General features: G+C 41.4%; 2 protein-coding genes across 4 annotated transcripts in view; both read right to left on the reverse strand.

Annotated features, from left to right (window-relative positions):
* Positions 1–240: 240 nt before the first annotated feature.
* Positions 241–20,166, reverse strand: part of ppm1aa (protein phosphatase, Mg2+/Mn2+ dependent, 1Aa) — a 50,844-nt gene continuing 30,918 nt past the window's right edge. The window contains exons 6-8 of one of the 3 annotated variants that reach the window (XR_015126453.1): positions 12,107–12,191; positions 6,897–7,020; positions 3,893–4,026 (exon numbers count right to left, since the gene is read on the reverse strand). Coding sequence is in view for 2 of the 3 variants with exons in the window: in XM_086275600.1 (XP_086131726.1) it covers positions 3,773–4,026; positions 12,107–12,191 (339 nt within the window). In the remaining variant the exon portion in view is untranslated. Of the gene's footprint in view, positions 4,027–6,896; positions 7,021–12,106; positions 12,192–20,166 lie in introns of all 3 variants that reach the window. The other 2 variants (XM_086275600.1, XM_086275601.1) reach the window with 2 other exon arrangements.
* On the reverse strand, positions 5,009–6,318 carry LOC147307295 (homeobox protein SIX6). The gene has a single exon (XM_086275603.1). The coding sequence runs from the start codon at positions 5,582–5,584 to the stop codon at positions 5,009–5,011; it is 576 nt and encodes a 191-aa protein (XP_086131729.1). The 5' UTR covers positions 5,585–6,318.

Genomic DNA, 20,166 nt, shown 5'->3' on the forward strand with positions numbered 1-20,166 from the left:
GTGTGTGTGTGTGTGTGTGTGTGTGTGTGTGTGTGTGTGTGTGTGTGTGTGTGTGTGTGTGTGTGTGTGTCAAGATACTGGAGATAGGCAAACCGCCTATCTCCAAATTTGGTGATTCTGGAAAAAAAAGATTGTGGTTAACGGAAGGGTGAAATGCTTTAACCAATTTTGGATCAAGTGGAAAATAGAGTCTAATAAAAACAACAGAAATAATTTTCTGAGCAGATGAAAGCTGACTTTTTGTTGCAAAATGATCAAATGATACACCCACAGCAGTAAAATGCAAAACGAAACGCAAATATTTCCGCACACTGCATACTTTTCATTCTCAAGCTTTAAATAGCTGGTACTTTGCTGGTAATACTTTTTCTTAAGTACTGGAGTATTTCGTTGTTTGTTATCTGTACTTTTACTTAAGTAAAGGATCTGTATACGTCACACAAAACTACACGTTAATTAATACATCTTTGGCGAAGCCTGCGGTGCAAATGAAACCAAGGAGCAGAACAGTCATTTCGCATCATGCAAACTGTATTGTATTAGATTGTACAGGTGTACCTATTAGCCGAGTTCCCTCATGGCATAATAATCAGAATCTACGATGATGCCAAATGCAGCGGAATAAAAAGTACATTCACCGCCAAAAAGAAGCAGAGAAGAAGGAAGATTACCTCAAAATTGTGCAGGATTTAAGTGGTCTACTTTTATTTCCATTGCTGGAAACTCCAGAGCTCCTCACAGTGTAAAAATCAGCATATTCCAAATTTATGGCACATATTTTAATGCATCAGTGGAACAATGTGCTAAACTCCGAGGATCCAATCAATGCCTTACATTCACAGACAGCCTGTGGGTATTGCTTGGATGCAGCAGGTGTCCAGATGTACTCCAGCAAACTATCAGGATGTTTCTTTTTCTGTCTAAGCCTACAGAGCTCTACCAGGAATATCACCTCTGCAGTCAGATCTCTCGCGTTAGCTTTATTGTGTTATCAAGACGCTAAACGGGCTTTAATCAAACACCAGCTTCAGGGGATACTCCAGGTAAAAGACCCTCCGTGCAGATGCTCTCGTGGGTATTATATTTATTTTATCACCTGATGGAAACATTAATTTGGATTTCGTATAGATCTGAGTGGGGGGAAATGTGGGCATGCATAATAAAACGTAATATGATGGGTTTTCGGACAGTGAAGGAGACAAAATTTGGATCTTTCACAAATTTAAGGTGAAAAACTCAAAACAAACATTTTCTGCACCTGGAACGCACATTTTTGTGCGTTTTTGTTTTTTGTTCTTTTACCCAGGTGTTAAGCGTTCCTGCCTCATCCATCACAGTTTGGTACACCGTGAGAGGAGACTGTTGAGCATCTTGCGTTTTATGCCTGAAGGAAAACACGAATGAAATTCAATTTACGGTATCAACCAAAGGAAACGTCCAGGACACATTTACGTATATACATACAATTATAATAAGTAAGCTATAATGGGGATCCAATTCAATCACACACAGCTTTGATATGTAGTCCTGCTTATAGATAAACAATGCTGCACTCCAGAGTGTCTGCACGGAAGGATGCTGATAGATTCAATCACAGTAAACACACATAACCAAGGCTGCTGCCTGCCCTTCATCACATATCACACCCACAGCTCAAAGAGTCTCCGCGCCACTTATCCTTAACTTGTTAAAAAATATTTTAAAGCTGAAGCATCGGTAAATATTCTTCTCTGACAAATACAAGTTTTCTAAGTTAAACGTCACTTTGCTTCATTTAGCAAAAAAAAAAAAACTTCGTTAAATTGCTTAATTCAGAACTTCATCGCAGAATAATCACCGCACTGCGTCTATGTGCGGGCTAGTCACAAATAAAGACAATAAAATAGTGATTACATCCTATTAATAGGCCAAGCCATGAGTTCACCCCGTAGAGAGCGAGGACACACACACACACACGCACGCACGCACGCACGCACGCAAGCACGCACGCACACACAGGAGAAGTTGTGATTCTGCGCCCCAGACCCTCCTCGCGGAGTCTTTTCTTTGGATAGCGACCCGCGGTCGCTTCTCCTCACAAAACAGCGGCAGGACCCCTTTTGTCTGCGCTGGAACCCCAGACCCATCATTAGCACTGATTACCGCTGACCAGTTTGACAACCTTATTGACTGCGAGAAAGACTTTTTTCATGTAGTCCCCCCTTGTCCTTATTCTTAATAGAAACGGAAATATTTAGCTATTTTGTCCTCCTAGATTGAAAAAGGAGCAAAAAAATAAATCAAAAGAAGCACCCTGAACCCCCATTTAGTACCCTTCACTTGTTCGCTCTCTCCAATTCACCATACACGTTTGGCTTCTGTTTTGTTCAAGCTGAAAGGCTTTTGTGTGCTTCATAAGTTACAGTAGCCTAATTAATGGCAAATAGGAGGAAACCAGGTGGTTGCCCCATCAGCTGGAAAGGCTGACATTGTGGTTTAGTCTGGATTTTCTCACTGTGCTCACATCCCGCTTCTGTTTGCAGGGCAACACAAAGGCAGCAGAGGCTATGCAGATAAAATAAAATAAAATAAAATAGTTAAAAAGTTTTTTTTGTAGCTGAAGGGTTGCCGAACATGAAATTAGGATTCAGTTGCGCGCGCACACACACACACACATCTAACTTACAAACTATATAGCTGTTGTCCAAACACATATATGTCAAGATAACATGATGCACGTGTGTATCACCGTGTTAAATTCATCGTCGCTGTCTGTTTATGTTAATTACTAGACTGCTTTGCCTCATGTACGGTCTGATTCTCGATGTCTTGGGAAAATGGACACTTGCACGATTTAAGAAGCCTGTTCCTGCGCCGTCTGTGCAGCGTAAAGCCCAGGTCCACAATCTGTGCTGTGTTTTGATCTCCATGGTCTCTCCCGCAGATCATCCGGGTTAGTGAGCCGGCCTTTCCGTGACCTCTCGCTGTCACCCTGCATTACAGGACGCAAAGCATGTCGGCCAATTAGGCCTCACTCTGAAACGTGTCAAGGAGTCGAGCATCGAGGTATCAAAACGAATATCACTAGAACGTTTGTCTTAGCGAAAAAATCCAAGATTATTATATAACAGCATATGAATGTTCATATTTTTACAGCTTTATTAACACTTTGTTTTTTCTCCTCTTACTCTATCCACACGACAATCCAAGAAATAAGACTGAACTTTAAACTCTCTTGAATCAACAATTATTTTTATTAAGTTATCTTTACGGGGTTTTTTTCTTTTTACTGAAACACATGTTCACTAAAGCGCGCATGCTCAACGGGTTTACCTGTGTAGAAGGTAAGTATTAAAAACACCAAGCAAATGAATATGAAATTCGAAGAGACAGAGCAGATCGTTTTAAATAGGCAAATAAACATTATTTATAAAACTTTAAAGTAAAAATATCACAGTTCTTTTCAACATGAAATACCCACAGAGAACAGCAGGTTAGGCGCGTGTGATGTCTTCATCCCTTTTTCCTTTTTTTCCTTTTACTTATTTTTTCTTCTTCTTTTTTTAACGTTTCATCTCGAAGCGTTGGCTTATTAGTCCGTGAAATGTGTTTCGTCCAAGTGTTAAGTTCAGTTATCCGCACGTGGGTAAAACGCAAACAAAAGTATAGGCCTAAAAGGATAAGGACGGGCAGTCCGCAGCAGATCACAGATCCCTTTATGTTTTGGCAGCCGTCAAATATTAGTTTGTGTGTGTATGTATGTGTATGTGTGTGTATGTTCTTTTTTTTTTTTTTATCTCAACGCAGGCACTATGACTTGTTTATTGGATTGTCTTTCACTCGTATCCCCTTTTAATTCATTAACACCCTCGATCTGCCCGTCAGATGTCACATTCACTGTCGCTGGAGGTGATAGAGATGGCCGAGGCGGCTGCTTTGCTGGACAGACTGGCCTCGGGACTGGAGGAGTTCCCCAGGCGGTCCACGGTGCCATCCTCGTCCGCCAGGGAGCGAACCGAGCCGCCGGACAGGACCTGCTGCTGGAGCCTGAGCAGAGGAAGGAGAGACATGACAATAAAAGCCCGTCTGTTTCGAGGATCATCAAAATTATTGTCTATAAGTATATAATATATACAGAACATATATAATATATTGTCTACATCGATTATTTACAAAATGGATTTTTTTATTAGATTAAAAAAAATAAAAAATCCTAAACAAACATACAGAAGAAGAAAAATGTCTACTTTTGCTTAAACAAAACAAAACAAAAATATTAAATGGAATCTGTGAAATCTGACTTTTTTCTTAGTGAATTTATAATTGATACATTTTTACCACGTACCACAGGGAGACAGCAAATATATTATTTGGATAACTGTTGGATATGGGACAATTTCAAATGTCATTCTCAGTAGTAAATGTCTAGCTTACACAAGGCTTTATGAAACATAACCTTATGTAAGTCGACCGACCATCTAACAGGCAGATAGAGCCGGTGAAAATAGTTCTTTGAAAGCACAACGTGACATCAGTTAAACTGCATGTAAAAGCAATTAGATTTATGTTGTTTGTGTTATTATTACTGCTAATAATAGTACCAGGAGAATACTGGAGTCACTGTTAATAATACCATTAATGTAGTTGCAGGGTCGACTTAATTTCAGTCGGAATATTACACTTAAATAATACAAATGTTTATTCAGAGTCCAAATAATTCATTGCTGACAGGAAAAAACGGAGAAACCCGTTGCCATTTTTTGGTTGTGCTGGTTGGCCATTTTCTGCGATTCAACACAGACACTGAAAGCGGCGTTTATTACAAAAGAAGAAGAAGAAAATCGGGATTACGGTATAATTTTGACTTTAATATGATTTGATGTCAGAGCTGATTGCCTCCAAAGAGGCACGTATACTAAACTGAAAGCAGGGCAAATCACTTGATGGGCAGTAATGGAGTGTGGGTATGTTTCGTTTCTGACGCGTTCGCGTAAATTAGGATTGTGGCGGTGACGGTTATGCACGGAGCTCACCTGTTCTTCGCGGCCGCCGCTCTGTCTCTTTGTCTGCGATTTTTGAACCAGTTTCCTACTTGTGTGGGTGTAAGTCCAGTAGCCTGTGCAAGCTCCCTCTTTTTGCTGGGATTTGGATAGGGATCCTGCAAATACCACTCTCTTAACAAGTGCCGGGTTCTCTCCTTGAAGCAGTGGGTTTTCTGCTCTCCATCCCAGATGGTTCTGGGCAGGGGAAACTTCTTCCGCACCCTGTATTTGTCCACCGGTCCCAGCGGGCGGCCCCGCAGCTTCTCAGCCTCCTGGTAGTGAGCTTCGAGCCACAGCGCCTGCAGCTTCGTATGCGACTCTTTGGTGAACTTGTGGTTCTCCAGGATATGGTAGAGTTCACGGAAATTGCCAGTGTGGAACGCGACGACAGCCCGGGCCCTGAGCACTGACTCGTTCTTGTTGAGGACCTCGCAGGCCGCTGGCGCGACGGGCAGCGACCAGAGGAAGCGGCCCAGGCGCTCGACATCCCCGCTCTCCTCCAGAGTCTCGCAGACCCCGGCGACCTGCTGGGGGCTGAAATTCAAGATGGGCAACTGAAACATGGAGGCTTCTCCCGTGTTTCCCTCTCCCCCTCCTTTCTCCTCTCTCTCTCTCTCTCTCTCTCCTCCGCGCCGAGTCCTCTGCTTCTTCTTCCCGTGCGCCGAGGCAATCCAAGACAACCCAGAAAACAAGGCAATCCCAAAGTTATCGAACCAATCGTCTGACCAGCCGTGAAAAAACGCACACGCCAAAAACGCCACAGAGGAGGGACAATGCTGCGTGGGGGCCGGCTACCGCATCCTCTGGGCTTGGCGAACTTGGCAGGCAAAGGGCTGAAGGTGCAAGGGGAAAAATTAAAGCCACTGCGGCGGTGTAGTCTATTTTTCAAGGTATGCTGGGATTGAATGTACGAAAGAATTAAAGCCCGAACTGAGATGTATTTTTAAGGAGGGGGGAGAGAAAAAGACAGTCAAGCCCCCTCCGATGATTTCCTATTGGACTTGGCAGATTGGCTGCCCGGTTGCCATGGATGCACGTCAATCACTGTCAAGTTCAGCCAATCAGGCGGAAAGGAGCACTCAGCACCACCCTTTTCAAAAATAATATAAACATTTTGACCTTTTCTGCTTGGCGTCTTCAAACGTTTAGCTGCCTCTCCGTGCTCTCCTCCGCCTTTGTGCGCGGCGGGCGGTGTTAAAGGAAGAGTCCTATATAGTGAAGTGCCCGAGCAGACAGACACGCTCAGTCTCCCTTTATGAAACAGGCTTTACGCAGCGAAATGACACATCCCCGCTGACTATAGGCTGCCCCGTCCTGAGGTAATAAATAAATAAACAAATAAATAAATAACAACAGATAATATTAGACGGCGTGGAAGCTAAATTCGACACATCACATTTGTAGTTGTGTTTAGCATGGCCTGCTAGGCTGCCATGCTTTCTGTGATGTACCCTCCGTCATAAGCCGGCCCATCGTACGCCTGTAAGAATCTTATAAAGCGCTACTATAAGCGCCTCTATACCGTATTTTAAATGCTTGTTTTGCCTTTTAAAATATATATTTTTGTCCTTTCGCACGTCTAATATAAAATTATGCCACAGTGCAAGTGCACAAATATAAATAAAGTGTGATTGTCGGTATTTATTAAAGCATTTCAACAGGACCTCAAATCTGCAGCCAACCTTGAACAGCTGCAAAATCTTTATTAACAATAATCATAATAAAATATTATCAGGTGTCGTCGGTGAAGCGCGCTCTTTTAAATAACCCGTGAACAAATGCTCCTTTTTTCTTTTCTTTTCTTTCTTTTCTTCCAAATGGCTAAATGTTTGCTGTTGTTTAACAGTCGTAAGTGTGATGACAGCCTTTAGGTACCTTTATTCAGTTTTGTGTTGCTGTTGTTGTTTTTGTTTTTGTTGTTATTTTTTCCTCTCTCTTTTTTAATTTACAGTAGCCTCCATCAGCGCGCACGCGTTTGCGTCCGTCCAGCTCGTGATAGCTGTAAAACAAAGCAGGGAGAGAAATATTTGTGTATATAGGATTATCATGGCCCCGCCAGGCGACTCGGTTTTAGTATCAGACACATTCCGTTTTGTGCACAGGCTGATTTAGTAAATAAGAGGGCGGATAGATAGCGCAGATGGTTTGAAGTGTCAGGTCAGATTATTTCATGGCTGGATACAGTAGTAAAGTTCATTCTGACGGAAAAGCCTGATATCGTTTTCACAGATACCCCCCACCCCCTCCCTCTCTCTTTCTCTCCCTCTCTCTGTCGTGCACGTGCGCGCACGCACCACACGCTCGATCCAAATCCCCTTCGGGATGTTTTTGCATGAATTATAGACTCTTGATGTGGGGTTATGAAATGCCTTCTGTACAAGAAGCTGTTCAGTCTTTGGCTGTTTCATTTTATATATTAAATAATAATAATAATGAGCACAATCAGTTAGTTTGTCAAAAATATGCACCACGTTATCTTTCAAAAATTGCGCACGCAAGAGGAGCAATGTACAGACTGGGACTATTTAACTTGTATTTGACCGGGGTCGCCACTCATTCACCCATACTACAACACCAATGGCAGTAAATAAAGAATAAGACCGCAATCGGAAGAAGCAGTGGAAATAAATTGTGAGGGCGACTGACAAGGTGCTGGCTTGAAATATTTAGCTGCCTGTAAATATTTCATTCCTGCAGGCTTCCCGACTCACCCTAAATTTACAAGGACTGCAATGCTTTCTCCAGGAAGCGTGCATCAATAAAAAATAAACCTGATTTAGATCTCTTAAATGGAGAACTGGAAATAACTATTGTACCTCATCCTGTGTAAACAACACGTCTACCTTATAGGCATGTTTTTAAAGATTTATATAATTTTTTTAAGAAAAAGTTGATTTTTTTTTCATAGTGACATTCACTATATGAGCAGGCTTATTGCGCTAATAAACAGGCGTTTGTGCATATTTATCTCGCGTAAAGGCTCACAAATGTAACATTTCCTTTTATTTAGCCAGTTGTTTCTGCTACTTCGTGAACCTGTGATTATACCTTATCCAACACCGCCACAGGTTGGCAATGCAATCCTAAATATCGACTGCTGAGCGATTGACGCCCAAAGTGTACAGCAATGCGTAAAGACCTATGACACCATGTCAGAAGGATAGGCCTCCTGACACCAATATCTCCGCACATGCAGCGTAGGGACACAGTGGACGTCATTCAAACGCATCTGTTTTCTTTCTTTTGTCTGTTTGTTTCACCAATCCCAAAGCCTCTCTTCAGTCCTCAGTTACACACACACACGAACGCACAAACTTCAGGCTATTTCAGCTTTCTATATATTAGAGTTGGCAAATCCCTCTTGTTAATGCGGTGCAAGCAAAGGCAGCTGTAGATACACGCTTTCAGACTGAAGGGATAGCCCGCGGGTTATAACCGCCAAACGATTCAGTCTGACCTATTGGATAGTTTTGTAAAGAGTGATAATTGCAGTTACTAAAAATTAATTGTTCTATAATAACATGCACTGATATTCTTGCTGTGGCGATACCACCATTATTGCATATTGTGTGAATCGGTTTAAGCATTTCTATATGTGAATGTGCTGTGAGATATTATTTGCAAAATATTTTACATATAAGAGTGTTGTAGCTTTTTTCTGTAAACGGCACTTGCAGTGACAGCAGAGACTAAATGTGGACATATTGTTCAAACTGCACTGACTTTTCTGTTTTTTTTTTTTCAGCTGTTCATCATCTGTCTGTGAAAGGATGCTTCATTAAAGGTGAACATTTTCACAGTGCAGTGTGAGCCTACTTCTTTTCACTAAAAGAAAAGGGGGTGGGGGCTTTTAAGATGCTTTTTCCAAAAACAGTTATTATGCAATGGTTTTACATGTCAGGGCCACCTGAGATCAAATTGAGCTTTTTGTGGCCTATAAACTGAAATGAGTGTGAAAACTTGTTATTTTGTACCTTCTCCACATCTTCTTACTCAAATCCTCAAATGAGAGACTTGGTTCGAGAAGACTGAAAACAATGTGGTGAGGTATAGGATGAGTCAAGCAAATTAGAGTAGCACCTAGTAATAAAATTCAGCTGTGACCTAAATTGAATGACTACAAATTTAATTCGGAAAGTTGCAAATAAAACTTGTCCACTGAGACTTTTAACAGGGTTGACTGTTATCTTTTCAACCCGCACATTTTTATGAAATAAAATAAAACCACAGTAACCGATTGGAAACCTTTATCATTCTGCACACACTAAAAAATACAACAGTAACCTACTGTAATGAAGAATAATGGAGGCTTTGTAGCACTTTATCCACAGTGGCTCATTATAAAGCTGCTGTGGCCGTAATTTCAAGAGATTCACTACATTAAAGAGTTTGAGAATATCACTGGCAAAGAGAAACAGCTTGATATATGCATGTTACTCGAGGTGGGTGGCAGCTCCATGACAAACAAGAGCATAAAGAGCACTGCAAGGTGGAGCGATGAATGAGGTGTTTACGATCAGAGATGAGTACATTTACTTTGTGTCATCACTTGCATGTAGCTGGGTCGTAGCTTGCCCTGGGCAGAGGGAGGGAAGGAGTGGGGAATAGTTAGATGCGAACAGGCTGGAAATGACCCAGATTCCCTGGGATCACTGGAGCAGACAAGACACTACAAAAGCCTGTCACCAAGAGCCATCCTGCCACTATCCCATACAGACAGTACCTTTCTCTTTCCATCTGCTCATCATGTCCACAAGCCTGCTGAGATGTAAGCAAACATGTGCACAGGTACACCAAAAATGTTCGTGCCTGCTAAACAAACAAATGCCGGTCTGCATCTGAAATGCATAATATCACCTTTACTTTAAATATGCTCTGATTAGTCTCGCATGGAAACGGCACATTTTAAATCACTAAAACAGCATCAATTGAGAAACCAGAAGGCATTGAGGGAAAGCACTGCCACACAATGATAATGTACACAGCTAATTGCCCGGGCGGGAAGCCGCTTCTGCTTGGCAAAGATGAAGGATGCAAACATTAGTGTGTAGGTTCACAGGCTGCAGTGTTTCTCTCTGCTCGTGACAGACTGTTTTAACTTAGAGTCAGCTGTCCCAGCACAGGATTAACTTTCCAATTAAGACATCATGTCACCAACACAACCAATATACCTGAATGTATTGGGACTTAAAGAGACATCACTTCACTCATATGTTTGCCGTGCCTCTACAATGACAGGAGGGTTAAGCCAAAGCTCTCAGAGTTGTGTTTTCAAACCCGTTTGCCCCCGGGGCGGCAGTAGCTCTTGACGCTGTGTTTAATCTCTGGATTTGTGGTAACAGAGAAGACTTCTTATCCACTGACCCATTGGCCCTGAGTGTATGTAATCCACTGCCTTTCAGTCACACAGCCCAGCTGAAATGAACAGAGGAGAGCCACAATGCTGCAGCAGCAGCCAGTGTTGGAGGCTGTGTACACACACACACACACAGACACACGGCCTCGTCTGTCCTGACACACATATAGCTCTCCCATGCTTTTGTTCCACAGGGCATCTACTACAGAGCTCAGCCATAATACTCTTATTATAACCAATGCACATGACATTTGACCTTATACCCACTAATGCTAGCTTACTCTAGCACACGCTATAGAATAAATATTCCACAATGCCATAAAGTCAGAGCGTAGACATGACAGCAGCAAGGAGTATTTGTGTGAGTGTTTCAATGCTACGTGAAGAGTCATTTTACCAACAAAACAGTTCATCATGTCACACAGAGGCCAAACAAACACCTTGGTCCAATCGATTTTCTGTTGTGTAAATCTCTGTAGGATTACAAAAGGTTGTACCAACTGTCTGCGGCCTATAGATGTAACTTTATTAAATCCCCCTATTGTCCTGCAGCATAAAATTGAGATCCCATTTACAAGGTTTTTCCAGAACCTTAATATTTCATTCCCACAGTGCGTCGGAAAATCGAAACGTTTTCCCCTTCCTCCTGTCACGAATGTAGGGGAAACACGATTTTTTTGTCGCAAACAAACAATGCAGTGAGGTACAGTGAGAGCGAACATCTAATCTTTGGCAGAAAGCCATCAGAAATACCTTGAAACCTACCCTCCACCCCCCCTTTTTTTCTCAAAAACACATTTGCGGAGCATGCTATAGAGTGCATGCAATTGTTACATCCATTCCACTCTTGAATGCAGTCAATTTCTGACTAGATAAAGGGCTAAATGAAACTAGGGAGAGCGCACAGTGCACACCGCACCGCTTTATATAACCCGCGTTTGTGAGTGTTTGTGTAAGAGGGAGAGTAATAGAGGGCAGAAATTGCAAATGAACAAATGCATGCGTCGCCTATAGCACTCGCACAACTAAATGATTGTGTGTTTGAGGCAGCAGCTAAAATGCCAACCTGGTAATTATGAGCAGTAAAGCCTGCGTGTACACGCGCTTAAGAACAACATGCATGAAACTGAACACAGCAGTAAGTGACTTTCCATATACATAGCATGCATTAAACTGGCATCCAGTGGTATGCTTTCAATCACTCCCTTGTTTTCTGACACACTGAACTGCAGCCATCAAGTCTAACAGTGAATGAAAGTAAACTGGCCAAATTGTAGTGTTTTCTAAGGTCCAAGGGGCATCGCAAGGGTCCAGTCGTCAAACCTGAGTACTGTATGAGAAGATATTATCAAATAAAAAAGCCTTTTCACTGAATGTACTGCATTGATGTAGCTACAGACAAACCGTCAAGACAGGTGGGTTGGCTGAAAGCTTGGTCTTTAGACCTTCCTCTGCAGCCACCCACACACTCTTTCTCCCTTTATCTATTTTATTCAATAACAAACTTTACAATACTCCAGGCTTGGAACAGGGAAAAAAAGAGCACTCTGTTTTTACATCTCAATGATCACAAATTAGCCTATTATTTAATACTATTATGAGGACGCTATATTCTAACTGAGACTGTAAAACCATTATTCTGAGCATTATATGAGGGACATTTCTATAAAAAACAAGCTTCTAAAAATAGTTTTCTAATTATTTTTGTCTCTAAAGGCGTCCAACAAACCTCCTCCTTGGCTCCTGTTGTCTGATAAGGGTCCCCAAGGGTCCTCTCGCTCCTTTCTTTGGTTGGTGGGGATGGTGGTCACCCTCTCAAAAAAAATAAGAAAAGTAAAATAAAAAACTCTGTCCATGTCATAGGATCTTGACGACACCCAGAGGTGACAGGAGTCAAAACTCATCACACTCAGGAGGACCTCTGGCGCTAGGGAGCTACATGATGCGTGAGTCAGGGCAGAGGTCACAACGCCGCAGCCATGCCGCCTGGGCCTCACCTCCACTTCACATTGTCTAAGAGCCTCTGCTCCTCCAAGTCAAAATACACACACACACACACACACACACACACACACACACACACACACACACACACACACACACACACACACACACACACACACACACTGTCAATATACTTTGCTCTTTTGTCTGCACTATCACAGCTTTTTCAGAAGTGACCTTTACACATATCTCTTTAGGATGCGTGCGACTTAATGTGTTGTATGCGAGTAGAAAATGTGCTTTTATTAAAAATATCCGCTTCATTCTTGTACAAACATGGCGTGCCGGATTGCCTTCATACATTTATTTGTTTGCCTTCTCATAATGACTACCTACACACATCCAGGCACTGAGAGAAAACTCAGGAGAATGAATCATACTGAGCTCCATGCAGTGGCTTCACCCTGAGGTTACAATAGCTTTGTAGTAAAGGGTACACTCGTTACTACGATGATCAAAAAGACATCTTTAATTTGATTAGTTTCTATAAAACACAATTGTTTCTTTGACACAGTATTTATCAGTGCCAATCGTAGAAGAGCAGCAATCTGTGAAGCTTGCTTCAGAAAAAAGAGATTCAGCATATAATGTGGCACAATTGCACTCACGGTCTCTTAGAAAGTGAGATGTTCTCATTGGCTAAGGTTATTATTTTCTAATCAATTCACCATGTAAATGAAATATAAAATAATAGCAGCAATTATCAAACAGGCTGGTTTATTATAAAAATGATACATACTGCTTAGAGATTTGAATGAAAGTGCATATTTTAAAGTTGGAATGTCCATTAAGCCTGCACTGGATCAAAGCGTGGATGCAATAATCTGCCTTCTAAAGAGTCCAGGAGTTGTCTGCAGTACAAGAGGCAGTGACCAGGGATATCCTGGATTTCCAGACTCTTAATATCTGTCAGCTGTGCTTTATTGATGGCTTATGTCAAATGCCATTCTGACAGAGCTCATTAGGATGAAGGGGATCATCTAGGTAGAGGCAGGAGAAGGCAGAGCTGGCGAGCTGCCTGATCACTGTGTGCACAAAGCTCACCGCACTACCTAGAGGGTGATGTCTCTGACAGAAGTTAGCTGACAGGGCTGCATGTGTGTGTGTGTGTGTGTTAGCGAGTGAGAGATGCAGTGAGGTGGGTGAGGGGGAGCACTGGGGTGCAAAAAGAAAGTATATGTGTATGTGTTGATGTCATTGTCTGGGTTACCGGGTGTCACTGAGCAGGTCCCTGTTTGCTTGATGCCAGGCCTCCAAACATAACTGACAGGCTGAGAGTCATCTCGCTTTCGCCACTCACAAATACTCAAATATTTATCCATGTACAGCCCTCTCAGTGCACTGCATGGCATCAGCAGTCTTGTGCTACAAGGACAAGGCCCTGTGGAGACTTCAGAGACCTTGAGAAGATGAGTCAAATAATTTCCTCACTGGTTCCTGCTCTTGTCCGCTCCACAGTAAATATAACAGCCTCCAATAGTCTTTAAAAAAGAGACTAAGATTACTTTTTATTTGCAGGTGAGCCGTCGCTCTTATTATGCTTCTCATATCAGAAAAAGCACATTTTACGCATCCCCATTCAGTGATTACTCTTTAATAGGCAGCAGCCTGTGTCTAATACTACCCTAAACAGCTGAATCCATATTTGCTATGGCCAGCAGCATTGCTGATGAGCTCAGACTGTTATGTGACATCTTAATATAATGATTAAAAATGCATGTTAGGAGGCCAAGCAGAGGGGTGCTCTGGGTGCTCCTGCCAGGGAAGATTAAATCATATACTTAACAGGCATGCAGGGGATTCGGGTCAATGTAAATGAGCGAACTGTAAAACATAAAATTCAGCGGTGGGTTTTCTAACAAGCAAAGTGATAAGATCAGAAAGAAGAGGACGATGATCAATAAAAAGTCTGGCTGTTAGCCTGCGCACGGTGAGCTCTAGTGACAGTGATATAGCAGTGCTAATTCATATCACTGGTGTCTGTTCAAGAAAAGAATTCCACATTTTAAGTCGGATAAAGATTGGATTCATTAGAGGAGGGATACAAATGCTCTTTTTTAAACTCAATGCATTTGTTACGTAACTGTCAAAGAATGTGCCACGAGTTTATTTGAGGTCTCGTCAGCATCCAGTTTCATTAACATCCTGCCAAACATTCAACATTATGCACTCCACACTGTATATAAATGCCACTTGTTTTGCACATATTCAACTCTGTATATTTTATATATTTTATTATTATTATTATTATTATTATTATTATTTTATTTTATTTTTTTACTATTTAATTTGTAAAAATGTGTATACACACACACACACACACACACACACACACACACACGTAGGAAAATATTTAGTATACACATCCAGAAATGCATACACTATTATATATTGTACATATATTTATTAGTTTCAGATTAGCCATTCTTGTATTTTGCTCGTTTGTGCTGTTGTGTTTGCACATCTCTGTTGCTTGTGGGGCTCGCACACAAGAATTTCACTCGCATGTGCTGTGCCAGTGTGCCTGCACATGTGATGTGACAATAAAAAAAATAAAATAAAATAAAATAAAAAAAATGGTTTGGCACGCTGCAGCACATCAGCTCTGACAGAGGCTGAGCCAGTAAAAGTCGAGACAGCGTTAATGCCATCTTATCTCTGAAGTTGTTTGTAGCCTGACCAAAAGCAATGCTGGGCCCGCTAATCCCATCAGCCAAAACACATGTCAATACAAGACCCGAGCTGAGCTGAGCTGCACGGATCGATAACCTTTGCTCTTTCATTGCCAGCACATGTGATCATACACAGGTAGACACACAAACAGACCCTCAATTTAAAAAGAGGATTGCAGCCATTCATTTAAACTTGAACACTAAGTGCAACCTGTTAAATTCCAGAAATATGAATTTACAGTGAAAACTGTCATAGTTATTTAGTCAACGAGGGAAAATTATGTTAAATCACACATTTTGTGTTGTTATTTAAAAAGTACAATTAAAGTATAATTGATTGAATATTTATGTAATTATTTTTTACAGTAATATTTATTGTATTATTAATACATTTAATGCTGGCCTTATTACATGCCCACATTTAACAAAATAAAACCCACACTGATAAGACATAATTGAGCAAATAGTTGCGATGGTTACTTAATGTTGCAATTTTTGATCTGTTCATTTTATAATAAAACATTCCAAACGAGCATTTCACTGAGTCATCCAGTTCATTCAGCAGGCTAATTTAAAAAAATATAATCACCAAATTTACTAAAGTATTTGATCACATGGCAAAAATTACTTTTCACTGCTTTCACTCAGTTATTTTGATAATGTAAGCTATAGAGGTATTTTACCATCCAATGTAAAGCCTATATCTCGTTCCTGGCAATTAGTCAGCCTCCAACATATAAAGCGATGCTATTGTATACAGTATCTTTGCTTTTTTTTTCTTTCTTTTTTTTGATACCTTGGTGGGTTCCTGAGAGTTTTTAGCATCACCATTTACAATGTTCCAAATGCTTTTAGAAACACTGACTGTCATGGCCTTGTGCTGAATAATACAGCTTTAGAGAGAGCAAGGGAATTTTCCTCAGGGCACAGGTGTGCTCTGATAGTCTCATAAGCCCCCGGCAGCACAAAGAAAGATAGCTGCTTTCTTGGTGAAAAGGAATATGGAGGCACAAGGTGGAGAAACAGATCAACAATGGCTTCTTCGTTTGGGTGTATTTGGTTTTGACCTTCAGACAGAGCTTCAAATAAATGCAACACCGAGGGGGAAATCAAAAATCCCGATGACCCTGAATCTCTACACCCTACGCGGGCCTGGAATGAATATGTGATGTTGAAAGATGTAATACATTTTCAAAAAAGCAGAGAGACGACGTGTGCGGGTAAGGCCTCTCCAGAACTGGCAGCACCAGCAGCCGCAGTCACTTCTTTTCATGTATTCATACACTTGAACACAGAAGTGCTGCCAACATAAACCTATAAATGACGATTTAAAAAAGCATAAGCATCGTTCCAGTAATGCGTACCTAAATGTACACGTGCTAATTGTCTTAACTAATCTTTTGGATAAGCTTAAATTGCTCACGACAGTATAGATAAAGACATGTATTCTACATTTCAGTCTTTTCCACCGTGCTCATAACTTCTGTCTGCAGATGTGGCTGGATGGGACTGAGATGCTCGACGAGCAGTGATGGAGTTGACAAAGTAAGTAGTCAGACTGCTAAGTCAGGCATTCAGGAGAAAGGCAAGACACTTATGGAATGAGAGGTGAAGCTGAGGGAAGTGTTTGCTCAGGAAAATTCAATGGATCTGTCAAACAGGGGAAAAAAGCAATAAAAAAAACTGTAATATGGGTTTGAGAAGAGAATATAGATCTGTATAAGGGAGAAGGTGATAGCTTCATGCATACATACACAGCAAATATCTTAAGAGTGTGCTTGGGAGAAATATCAGCATTTCAAATGGCAAATCTCCCAAGCAGGGATGCCTACAGGGAGGTGGGGGCTCAGAGAAATCCTGCCTGTCCTTGTGTGTCACTTACCAGCCACAGGAAAAGACTTTTTTTTTTTTTTTTGCTGATAGCGCAAAGTGTCTCCATGAGGCTAATGCTTTATGTCAGATTCTATACTAACTGGCACATTAGAAAGAGAGGATCCACCTTTACTTTCCCCCATAAAAGCATTTTCCTTTTGCTACAACACTCAACCGCAGTAAGGGTTTTTTTTTTAAAGTATCGACACAGTTGAGAAGCTGATGACTAGGTTCTTAGTAGGTAGTAGAAGGGTATTGTAAAATCCTCTGCCATTCACCCTGTTTTGTGTATTTTCTCTCCGTTTTATTATCTGCACTTCAGCAATGAGGAGAGCTAGACAAGTGAATTGATGGGAGGGTGGAGTGGGGTAGAGGGTTTGGGAGGCGGTGTGGGGGGTGGAGGGGGTGGAGGGGAGACGAGGTAAGGAAGAAAAACAAAACAAAAACAGACAAGGAGTGCCAGGCTCTGGAAACTGGCATGCTGCAGTTGTATGTCAGTCACCTAGCAACAAGTCCTCCCCATCACTTACCCCCCACTTCCCCATCTCCTGCTGCGCTCTCTAATTCAACAAATCTGCTGAGAATGTATGGTTGCTCCTCTAACAAAACGTATTCTGTGCTGGCGGCTAAGGATGTGGGCCTCCACTGAACACACCACTCAGCTGCCCATTGACCACCGGGGCCTTTCTCTGCACACACTAAGGAGTGAGGGACAAAGACCCTGAAAGCAGGGGCAGCTCCACAGAGAAAACATTTGCTTGTAATTGTGTTTGACTGCATAATGAAAATGATGTTCTTTTTTAATTTGGGCTTGTTAAGGCCACAACTATTTTCCTCTGGTCACCTGATTATTATAAAGAACCAAACCCTCACTTGCCCTATTGGGCGCAGAGGGGGGAAATATTGAAAACGGTCCAAAGACCTCCCCACTCTTTACTTTAACCCCTCTTGTGTTTCGAGTGTTCACTGGTAAAAACATAAATATGTAGACTCTGTTCATTACAGGATGGGAGCGTATGCTAGAATGAGTTCCCCCTTTTCTTTTTTTCCCTTCCTTCTAGAGAAAGGATAATAACAGCGAGGCACACATAGGTGCGCACACATACACAAATGGGAGCGCAGCCATGCTTGCCCTGAGTTGTGAAGCTTTGAGAAGGTTAGCATTCCTGGTCCTACTTCAGTAAAACAGACCATTAGTGGGAGCATCGGGGTAGCACCCAAAAGAGTGCTTCAATGGACACATTCACATCCAGTGATTATTTGCACTTTTTAGCCCCCAATTTCCTGTTTTATTTATGTGTGCGTTTCCACATTCATTTGGCTTTCCTCTTTTTCTGCTCACTACTCTCGTGTGGCAAAGGTGAGGAGCATTCAGGTGAATGTTCAGGCTCAGATAGAGAACATTTACAACAGCTTTTGGTTTAATTATTGTTTATGAAGGCTGCTCTACACTATATTTCTGTATTTTGTTAAAATAAATAAATAAATTGAACACTATTATGCCCTTTTTTTCGCCTGGCCGTGTTACATATGATTTATGTCAGAGAATCTTACACATCTTTGAATCCCTAAAGGTTTCCATTCAGCCTCCCTATGGACATTTATTCAGTGATTTAATTGATTCGAGCCAGGGTCTTGTATTCACAGTCATCCCCAGGAAACTCCTTGGTAAAGCATGAGTCTTCTAAGAGGTCACAGGTAAGAAAAATAAAGGGCTGACCTCTGCTCACTGATATTCAAGCATATATACTAGTTTTCTGCAGGCCTGACTGCCACGTTGGCTCGGGTGACCGTGATGGTGGCCTTCCTAACAAACTGCAACACCCTCTCAGGTCGCACCTTTCTGCAAGTGCAACCTCAGAGTCATCTCTGTTATTGAATCTCACAGCATTTATAGAATTAGGTGGATTATGAGAACATCCTCCAGTATGCTTTCATAATCCCTCCAGGCACAGCTAACAATTAACTTGGTTTTCACTGCTCTCCTGATTATTTTCACGTATATGATCAAAGATTTGAACTAGAAAATTCATTATTAAAACTAATGCAGCCTAATGCACCAACACTGCTATTAATTGTGTCTTCAGTCGGTGCACTAATATCAGTGAGGCTATACTAATTACTAAAAGCATCTTTCAGTAAAACACAATAATTGTCCCCTCAGTTTCAACAACAACTGAACATTACAAGCTTTAAAGTACTGCGGCACTTTCATCTTACACTGTGACATACATAAATACACATTACACATAAAAAGGAGAAATGCTAAATGACCAACAAATCAAAGTGCTTTATTATATCCTGTAAATGTACTATTACCATAAAGCAGTCCACCTCAATGAGTGCTGAATTACACTGAATTGCTTTTTGGAGCTAGCAGTATTAAAAGGATTGCCATACTGGCATAGAATACAGCAAATTTAATCTATGCAATATGCAGATTTGTCGCTTGGCAGAACATCAATATTCAACACATTTAATCATTTAAATTTTGGTCATTTTTCAAGTAATAATGCTAAATATTACTCTAGGTCTCGATTCTAAAATGTGAGCATTTCCTTTTATATCAGTGTAGTTAAACAATTTAAAGTTTTAGCCAGGTAAAACAAGCAATCCGAACAAATCACCCCATTCCTTAAAATTAATATCAGGGGCTTTTTGTGCTTCCTTTTTTTAAGAATGACATTTTAGGGATTATCCATGCAAATAACTGCCAGATTAAATGATCCTGAAAATAAGCGTTAAACTAGACAACACCTAAGCCTAATTCTGATCAAATGATGAGATAAATTTCCTCCTCAAGGTGGAAGCCCTTTGAGATTCAAAGCAAATCTCCTCTGTCCTCCTAACTTGTTGTTGGGACCGAGCAGGTGTAAAGACTGAATAGTCTGAGGGGTCAGATGGGACTGACTTACGTCGAAGGATCCTGTCAGCCTGGAGTGGCTAGAGGGTCTGCGGTAACACCCCTCCCACTGAAGATTAACAAGTTTCAGCGCCACATTGACGAGGCTCTGCTTCATTTATTGTTTTTTCCCCCCTAAGTGTCAACAAGTGAGCATGTCTGTCTGTGTGTATTTTCAGGACTTTCACCATAAGGACCCCACCTTTGACACCAATTAAAGAGATTATGTCTTAAGATGAGAGGAAAGCTATAGTTGTGTGTTACGGCAAGTGATTGCTTTTGACAAGGTCAAAGGGTACCGTGCAACAGTGCGTGACCCCAACAGGGCGGAGATGGGAG

This window comes from Aulonocara sp. 'chitande type north' Nkhata Bay, linkage group LG19, assembly GCF_057382095.1.
Source record: "Aulonocara sp. 'chitande type north' Nkhata Bay isolate Kocher_YH1m ecotype deep benthic linkage group LG19, A_spYH_male_GT1.1, whole genome shotgun sequence".
Lineage (NCBI taxonomy): Eukaryota > Metazoa > Chordata > Actinopteri > Cichliformes > Cichlidae > Aulonocara > Aulonocara sp. 'chitande type north' Nkhata Bay.